This window comes from Mobula birostris, chromosome 2, assembly GCF_030028105.1.
Source record: "Mobula birostris isolate sMobBir1 chromosome 2, sMobBir1.hap1, whole genome shotgun sequence".
NCBI lineage: Eukaryota > Metazoa > Chordata > Chondrichthyes > Myliobatiformes > Myliobatidae > Mobula > Mobula birostris.
The window spans coordinates 23,045,955-23,055,390 of NC_092371.1; the positions used below are offsets into that span (position 1 = coordinate 23,045,955).

General features: G+C 44.0%; 1 protein-coding gene across 5 annotated transcripts in view; it reads right to left on the reverse strand.

Moving 5' to 3' along the window:
• LOC140185146 (cas scaffolding protein family member 4-like) overlaps positions 1–8,779 on the reverse strand; it is a 120,505-nt gene extending 111,726 nt beyond the window's left edge. For all 5 annotated transcript variants that reach the window (XM_072238576.1, XM_072238568.1, XM_072238534.1 and 2 more), the window contains exon 1: positions 8,299–8,779. In XM_072238576.1, the coding sequence (XP_072094677.1) occupies positions 8,299–8,346 (48 nt within the window). In that variant the 5' untranslated portion in view covers positions 8,347–8,779. The remainder of the gene's footprint in view (positions 1–8,298) is intronic.
• Between the last annotated feature and the right edge of the window lie 657 nt (positions 8,780–9,436).

Here is a 9,436-nt window from a genome sequence, read left to right on the forward strand (position 1 = left end):
GCAGGAATAAACACTCGGCAATTTGGGCCAAGACCCTTCATCGGTGTCTGAAAGGAAGGGGTGGTAGAAGAGGGTGATGGAGGGGAAATAGCACGAACTGGTAGGTGAGGCCAGCTGACACGGAAGTGGGTGGGTGAGGTAGTGGTGACCAGGTAAGAAGCTGCGAGGTGATAGGTGGAAAAGGTGGAAGAGATAATGAAAAAGTTGGTAGGCTTACAAATGATCTGTTTAAATGAGGCGATAAAGAGCAATGGAATTCAGTACAGAGAGGTAAATCACACACCAAGGAGTAACAGAGAAACAGAATTCACAGTAAAAGCTGTTGCACATCCCTCAATAAAGCACGGTATGGAAATAACATGGTACAGGTATCCTCCTTTACTGGTTAAGGCTCGTGCCTTGAGTACTGATATAACTACAGCCACGAGAGGAGACCTGGGCAGAGTCCTGATCACTGCTCTAATCAGAAGTCAGGATGTGGTCTTGTTTGAAAAACATTGAACCAAGCACAGGTTTAAATATTATAATCCAAGGCTAAAACCAGGCTGTTTTCCAAAAGTTCAGAGAGTAACTAATAAAGCAAGTTAGGGAGGCAAATAGAGAGCATGAGAAAAGACTGGCGTTCTGACAACAAATTGGTCAGCATGTACGTGCTGGGCTAGAAGGCAAGATTCTACACAGACCAGCTAAACTCAGTCAGTTTAGATTCAGAGATCAACCCAGTTTACCCATGCCAGCTGAGCTGGTCCTATGTGGCCCTATCCCCCTCTAAACCTTTCCTATATCCATGTACCTGTCCAAATATCTTTTAAACATTGCAACTGCACTCACCTCTACCACCTCACTTCTGAAACCCAGCACCCTCCATGTGAAAAATTAGTCCCTCAAGTCCCTTGTAAGTATTTCCCGTCTCACCTTAAACCAAAGCCTTAAACTCTTACTATGGGGACAAGATCGTGATCATTCATTTTATTCAGACCCCCTGTGATGTTATATACTTCCATAAGAGCACCACTCTAGTCTCCTAAATTGCAGGGTAAACAATCCCAGGGCTGCAGATTATTTTGTGTTTACAATCCCAGCCTATTCTGTTCCTCTTTAACACAAAATAATCTGCAGATGCTGGGGTCAAAGCAACACGTACAACACGCTGGAGGAACTCAGCAGGTCGGGCAGCATCTGTGGAAACGATCAGTCAACATTTCGGGCCGGAACCCTTCGTCAGGACTGAAGAGGGAAGGGGCAGAGGCCCTATGAAGAAGGTGAGGGGAGGGTGGGAAGGAGAAGGCTGGTAGGTTCCAGGTGAAAAAACAGTAAGGGGAAAGACAAAGGGGTGGGGGAGGGGAAGCAGGGAGGTGACAGGCAGGAAAAGTGAAGAAGGAATAGGGGAAAGCACAATGGGTAGTAGAAGGAGGTGGAACCATGAGGGAGGTGTTAGGCAGCTGGGGGAGGGGGCAGAGTGACATAGGGATAGGGGAAGGGAGGGGGAGGGAATTACCGGAAATTGGAGAATTCAATGTTCCTCCTTATAGTTTAAGCTATCCAGTCCTGAGAAAGTTTTTCTGAATCTTTACTACACCCTTTCCAATTAATTTTGGGGCAGTGTAGTTGTGTAGTTAGCTCAACGCTTTACAGTGCCAGTAACCCGGGTTGAATTGCCGCTGCTGCCTTTAAGGAGTTTGTACATTCTCCCCGTGAGACATACTGGTTAATTGTTCATTGTAAATTTTCCCGTGATTAGGCTCAGATTCAGTCAGGGGATTGCTGGGTGGCATGGCTGAAAGGGCTGGATGGTCCTATTCTGTGCTGTATCTTAGTTAACTAATTAATTACATCCTTCTTAAAGCTGTGCAAGAGCAGCCACACACATTGCAATCTCACCTGTAACACGGCTTCCCGAAATCTGGTGCTGACAGTGAAGACAAACGTAGCAGAAGCCTTCTTCGCCACCCTGTCTACCTGTGTCACCACTTTTCAGGGAGCTAGATCTCGCTGTTCTGTAACACCTACCCGAGCATTATCATTTACTGTGTGACTCCGGTCCATTTAGCTTCCCAGAATGTATCAGTTCTCGCACGTCTATGTTAAAATCCATCTGCCATTCCATGGCCCAGCTTTCCCATTGATCTAAATCCTACTATAGTCTTAGATAATCACAGTGCTAGAAACTAATTAGGGATGAATGTGCATTGATTAGAGAAAGCCAGTATTGGCTTTGTCTAATCAGTACACGTTCCATCTCTGACAAACACTGCAGAGTTTTTAAAGCGGTAATAGGGAGAGTGAAAGAACATAGGACAGTACACCACAGGAACAGTCCAGGTTCATAGATTCACCAAGCTAATTAAACTGATGATGCCTAATGGAGGGAGATGGTCCATTCTCTGCATATTCATATGCCTATCTAAGAGCCTCTTAAATGCCTCTGTTGTATCCACCTCTACCACCAACCTTGGGAGCACATTCCAGGCATCCACTGCTCTCTGTGTAAAGAGCCTCGTCACCCTGAAATGCATATTCTCTGTATTAGACCTTTTGACCCTGAATCAATGAGAGATATGTGATTGAAGTAGCAAATCTGGATTTTAAAGGGCACTCAAGAAGTGATACATAGCCAGCTCCTCAGCAAGAGTGAAGGGCATGGATTAAAAGGGGATGTGGCAGACTGGGTAAAACGTTGTTTCAGTAGCAGGGAACAGAAGTGTGAAGGGTTGGTTTTCATACAGGAAGGAGGTGTACAGTGGATTTCCCCGGGGGGTGGTGCTAGGACCACCAGTTTTCAAAGTTGTATCCATAACTTGGACGTACAGGGCACAATTTCCAAACTTGCGGATGAAACAACACTTGGACTGTGGGGAGGATAGTGATCGCTCTGGGTCGTGATGGGAAGGGGAGAGGCACACAAATCTAGAAGGGCTTCAAGAGCAGTGTGAACTGGAGATTTATGTGCATTGGTCATTGGAGGCAGCAGGGTACATTGAGAAAATTGTTTTAAAAAATGTACGGATCCTGAGCAAGAATACACAAGTCATGACAAACATTTACGAAACATTGTTTCAGCCACATCTGGAGTATCCTTTCAAGTTCTAGGGACCTCAGTTTAGCAATGGTGTGTAGGGTCTGGAGAGGGTACAAAGTAGATTGACTACGGATGATTAACTCCATTATATGGATAGACTGGAAAAGATGACTTGGTCTCTTTGGAGCAGAACAGGTTGTGAGGGGATCTGCTAGGGATATCTAAAATCATGAGGGGTATAGGTTGCTTTCATCAGTGCAAGGGGCAACAATCAGAGGACATAAGACGAAACGAATGGTAAAAATCCAAATGGGATGTAAAGACATTGCTTGTATATGACATAGCTAGAGCTTGGAAATCCCAGGGCTTGTGTGGCAACACATTCAGTTGAAAGGGACCTGAGTAGATAAGAACTTGCAGAAATATGGGGTGAGGGCAAGAGATTGGACTGGCTGGCAAGTTCACAATGGGCCGAACAGTCTCCATCATTTCTGTAAACATTCTGTGCTTCTGGGTGAAGAGGAGACCTGTTTGCCATTAGCACTGAGGTCAAAATCTCAGCGACATGTTGGTTAGACGATTAGAGGGAGTTGAGGGAAGTTTGACACAGTTTTGGATCACACCGACCAAAAGAATGCAGAAGATAGAAGCCCTCAAAAATTGAAAAGAAGATCTCAACTTGCAATCCTCTACAAGGCTTCTGACTGAGGACCTTTCTTTGGAATTAGCTACTTAGTTTTTAACTTTTCTCTCTGTGGATTCCAAGATGCATTGATTCTTCTGCCACATTTTTCGAATTCTCCACCATTTGAAGTCACAGGAAAATCTAGGGTCTCAGTCACCACCATCTCCTAAAAGTCTTGGGCTCCCATACTGAGGTTTACATGCCTGTACAGTGCAATAGAACAACTGTATTCATAGAGGTGCTGACTTTACAGCCAAGGATCTGACTCCCTTATCAGGTCCAGTTGGTGTAAATGAATCGATATCCTTCTTAAGGACAAACAATATCATTGTCTATCAAGTCCTAGCCCAGATGTACCCATTAACCAAATGGGGAAAACACATTAAAAGGTAAACAGTGACATACATTCATGGGAAAATGAGATCATTCTTGAGTAACACACATCAAAGTTGCTGGTGAACGCAACAGGCCAGGCAGCATCTCTAGGAAGAGGTACAGTTGACGTTTCGGGCCGAAACCCTTCGTCAGGACTAACTGAAAGAAGAACTAGTAAGAGACTTGAAAGTGGTATAACTAAACTGCACTGTTTGCACTGTTTTTTTATGTATTAATATCTCTTGTAAATTTATATCGCAACAGTGTATTAGTTTCTATATGTTTTACCTTTTGTGTACTAATTCAATAAAAAGATTTAAAAAGAAAGAAAGAAAGTTGGGGGGGAGGGGGAGATCCAAAATGATAGGAGAAGACAGGAGGGGGAGGGATGGAGCCGAGAGCTGGACAGGTGATTGGCAAAAGGGATATGAGAGGATCATGGGACGGGAGGCCAAGGGAGAAAGAAAAGCCGGAGGGGGGGAAAAACCCAGAGGATGGGCAAGGGGTATAGTGAGAGGGACAGAGGGAGAAAAAGGAGAGAGAGAGAAAGAATGTGTGTATTTAAATAAATAACAGATGGGGTACGAGGGGGAGGTGGGGCACTAGCAGAAGCTTGAGAAGTCAATGTACACGAGCGTAAAAGAGAACAAAATGATTGTTACTCTGGATCTGATGCAGCATAAAAAAGCACAACAAGCATAATGAACACAATAAAAAAGACCAAGGAAAAACAATAAATATAAATATAAACATGGGTCTATAAAGCACAACGTACAAGTAACTGTTTGAGTGCAGGCTGTGTACATAGGCTAATTGTATGTGCTAGGTGGTGGATGGGTTAATGGGTGGAGGTATTGATTAGCCTGGTGGCTTGGGGTAAGTAACGGTTGCTGAGTCTCGTGGGTCCTGGTGTGGGCGCTGAGGAGCCTCTTCCCTGATGAAGATGAGACAAACAGTCCATAATCAGGTGGGTGGAATCCTTCACGATATCGCTGGCATCTTTCTGTATACTGTATATGATTGTCCTGCATATATTTTTAGAATATACAGTATGTATATTTGTTCTGTCTGTATATTTTTGTTCACTTAGTTGGCCATGTCGAACTTTTCCAAAGATATGGCTGAAATCCATGAAGACTACAACTCGTGTTTTTACTCCACTATATCAATTTGTTAAGTTCTCAGAGACATTTAGCCAAGCGAGTCTAACATGAATATTCCTTCATACTGCCGTGATGTGTGTCCTTGATTAATCTGTAGCTTTATAAACTGTTAGAATTTCCTCTGATAACTTAGCCACCACTGTTTAACATTATTGTCTACACTATCCTCTGATTCTGGTATGAGATGCTAGTAGGGAGAGTGTAGAGTCCTAGTTATCCATCCTTCTTTGCCCACAGGACCTCGTCATTCTTGCTACCTGCAAGACTGGAACCTGTCTTCACTGCAACTTCAAGCTGTTCAACTTTTCCCCTCAGAATCATCAGAAGGTGACCCACCAGCTCCAGCTTATCGAGCAGTTGTAGGAAGCTGCAGGAACACAGAACCTTCCACTTCTCTGCACACCTATCCCTCCGCAGTCCTCTCTCACACTAATTTTTCCTCCTTCCAGTGAGCTGGCCAATGCATGGTCTCATTGTCCTAATTCCAGCTCCCACCACCCCCCACCCCCAGCTTCACAGTCTGAGTACTTGGATAAAAATCATTTTATCACAAAATATAATTTATTCATAAAATAAATAAAGATTTAGAACTTTCAGGTCAATATTTTCATCACAAGTCACATATTTCCTGTTGTTTAACATTAACATATCATCAGTTTACATTAATTTGCAACCTTGCAATTCACTTTCAAGAACTCTCGACAACTCAAGTTCTCAGTATTATCTTTTACTTGCAGTTTGCCTTCTTTTGCACATTGGCTGTTTGTTCGTCTCTGTTTATGTATAATTTTTTAAAAATAAATTCTGCTGTATTTCTTTTTCCCTGTAAATGCCTGAAAGAAAATGAATCTCAAGGTAGCATATGGTAACACTATATATTTTGATAATAAATTCACCTTGAATTTTGAACCCTAAAGCACATAAATTGCAAATAGTTATGTGTCAATTGCAGGACGTCTGTAGCTGTGAACTTCCCACTAATGAGGATATTTACAGAGACAGGTGCCCGAAGGATCTTTTGGGGATCCGAGTCACCCCAACCACAAACTGTTCCGGCTGCCACCATCTGGGAAACAGCACCACAGCATTAAAGCCAGGACCCACAGGTTCCGGGACAGCTTCTTCCACCAGGCCGTCAGTCTGATGAACTCACACTGATACAATTGTATTTCTATGCCATATTGACCTTTCTGTTGTAAAATGCTATTTATTACAAATTACTAAAAATTGCACATTGCACGTTCTGATGCAGACATGAAGACCTTTACTCCTCACATATGTGAATGATGTCAGTAATAAAGTCAATTCAATTCAACAGCAAGGTAGAACTAAACTGTGTATGGTGCCATTCATGGTCCGGCTCACAGGAAGGAGGAGAAAGCTGGTGTGAAAGAGGACTGTGGAGAAATAAATGTTGTGGAGTTTAGGAATCTATGTAGTGGCTGCACCCAGCATTCCACAGAATACACACAATGCTGGAGCCAGGGAAGTACAACGCCACCTTCCTGATCCCCCTTGCCCTTCACACTGTCACCTCTTCCTTTCCTGCCTGCGTACTTGTGAGTGACCAGCTCCTTAACTGTTTATCATGCCTAATAATCTCCTTATGGGAACCAGCGTCAGACACCATGAACCACAATGGGTTGTTTGGCAAAGTAATGCAAGTACAAATTATCGCTGTTGCCACTAAGGTTGGGAATAGAGGAGGGATTACGAGGCAAAGCCATGGCTGATCACCGAATGTCCGCTGGGAGCAAAATGGAGGTGAAATTGAAAAAAACAATCTGTTGATGACCATCTTCTAAATCACATTAAGTGCAAATTGTTCCTCCTGTGAGCCTTGGCACAAGTGGAAGAGACACAGGAATCCACGCCACCTTCAATATCTGCAGGACCGCAGTGCCATTTTCTCCCAGAGATCTGGGATTAGGGGCAGATTAGGAATTTACAGATAAATATTAAAGAGATCGTCTTTATTTGTCACACCAACATTGAAGCATGCAGTCCAAATGAAATGCCTCATTTGCGTCAGGATGAATTTGCAAATAGGATGATAATGGTACTCAAAATAGAATTAGTGAAAGGAAAAACTAGGCATGGTCTTAAAAGGTGTTACCAGAACATGAAAAAAATCCCTTTCTTCTTTTAGATCCCATTAGAACTTGGAGAGCATTATCTCTGATCCAGATATAAAGTTATAGCAAGTCCAATGAATGGTCAATTAATCTGTTGTTTAGTAACATCCTTTTACTTCTCGGGCAGTTCCTCAGTGACAAGGACAGTTGACGTCCACCGCAGTTAAGGATGAACTTATGTGGGATGGCTGATTCACACCAGCCGGCATGCAGAAAAGGTCTCAACCTCATGCCAAGAAGGACCAGGGTGATTGGAAACCAAGAGTTACGGCATGGATTTAGCAAATTCATGTGCAGATAAACAAAACATGCCTTCTCTGACTCTCATCAGATACAGACAGGGAAAGACAAACACAAACGCAATACGAGCTCTTGCCTCTGCTCTCTCTCTCAACCACTGCCCTTCAGTCTCTCTTTTTTTCTAATACCCTCTCTCCCCTCTCCCTCACCCCTTTCACTTCCTACCTTCCTTCTCCAATCCCCTTTCTCAGTGTCCTTTCATTTTCCATTGACTAATCTTTTCCTGTTTTCTTCCCCACTGCCCGACTCCTCCTGTCCACTCACAAGGGCGAGGTTGCCCATTCATATGCCCCATCAGCAACGCTTCCCTCCCAACAGCTCTGACCCGATGTATGGACACCTCCAGACCAGCTTAGGGAGGAATTCTACGTGGATACCTGGAAAACTCTATGCTGATCAAAACAGGACCTGAACTTCTGAAACTCCCTGCTTAAAGCCTCATTCCACAAGCAGTACTAGAATGAGCAGGACGAGCAAAAAAAAACAAAAACTAACAAGAAGAACATAGAACCAAACTGAACCCACAGTGTTACATCCTGATATTGAGTTTCACACACAGAAGCAACAGTGACAGCCTCAGCTCAATGCATTTGTAACATTCTGAATAACAAAAATCCATACCTGGGGACGGGGATCACGAGATGTCATGAACCCAGAGATTTCTGCCATTGTGAGCAGCGAAAGAACGAAAATCAAAGCAACTTCAAAACAGGTCTCTTCTTAAACTGGAACTCTCCACTGTCCATACGCTTAAGTTGCCCAACTGGTGTCTGAATTCACGGTGTGTGAACTAAGTGCCTGCAGCAACCACTCCAGCTGTATGGTTGGTTTTGTTGAGTATCCTCGATGAGTTCTGTCACATTGGGGTTTTAAAACAGGGGTATTGTACCCGAACGTCACTGCTAATTAGAAGAAGATAGTTCCCTCCCCCAAGATATATTTAACCACTATCTAGACTGCAGATGCAACCACAGCGGTTAATAGCATAGGTACTGTAACACACCACTTCCTAACTCCATGGCACAAATAGAAGTGGGGTGAATAAGAAAAGCCACTGCATGTTAATGGGCTGGAACTCGGCCATTTAAATTCCAACTACTTCTTTGTGACAGGATTGTGTAAATTTTGGCGGAACTGTTTTAAGGAAGTTCGGGGCTGTGGTGATTTCCTGAGCTGCGGCATTATGCTCGGTGCACAAAATTCATGTGAATACATAAGTGGATCCCGCAACCAAGCGGTGAGGTGCCAGCCCCCGAAGGTTCTCTGCCAGAGGAGACGGGGTGGGGGAGAAGTAGTGAAGCTGGTGGCAGGAGAGATCTGGGAGGAAGAACAATCAGTCCCTAAAAGGGAAAGATGTCAAATTCAAAGTTAAAAGTACCTTTATTACTGAAGTATATATGCTACGTGCAATCTTGAGATCCGTCTCTTTACAGGCAGTCACAAAGCAAAGAAACCCAGTGGAGCCCATTTAAAGAAGAAAACCGCCATCCACCCAATGAGCGGAAAAAAAGGCAAATCGTGCAAACAATAAAAAGTTAGCAAATAACATTCAGAGCTGAGGTCCACAGCCATGAAGCCTGTCACATCCGATCCAGGATCCCATTAGCTGCAGGCCGCAGGCTCAGTTCGGCACAGAGACCAGTAAACCTCGTGAAGCAGCAAGCTGAGAACCGGCCCGTCCCTCGCCTCAGGCCTCAAACCCCCCCCCCCCCCCCGACTTTTTCACTCTGGCCTGCCACTTAAATCGGCCGGGCAGTAG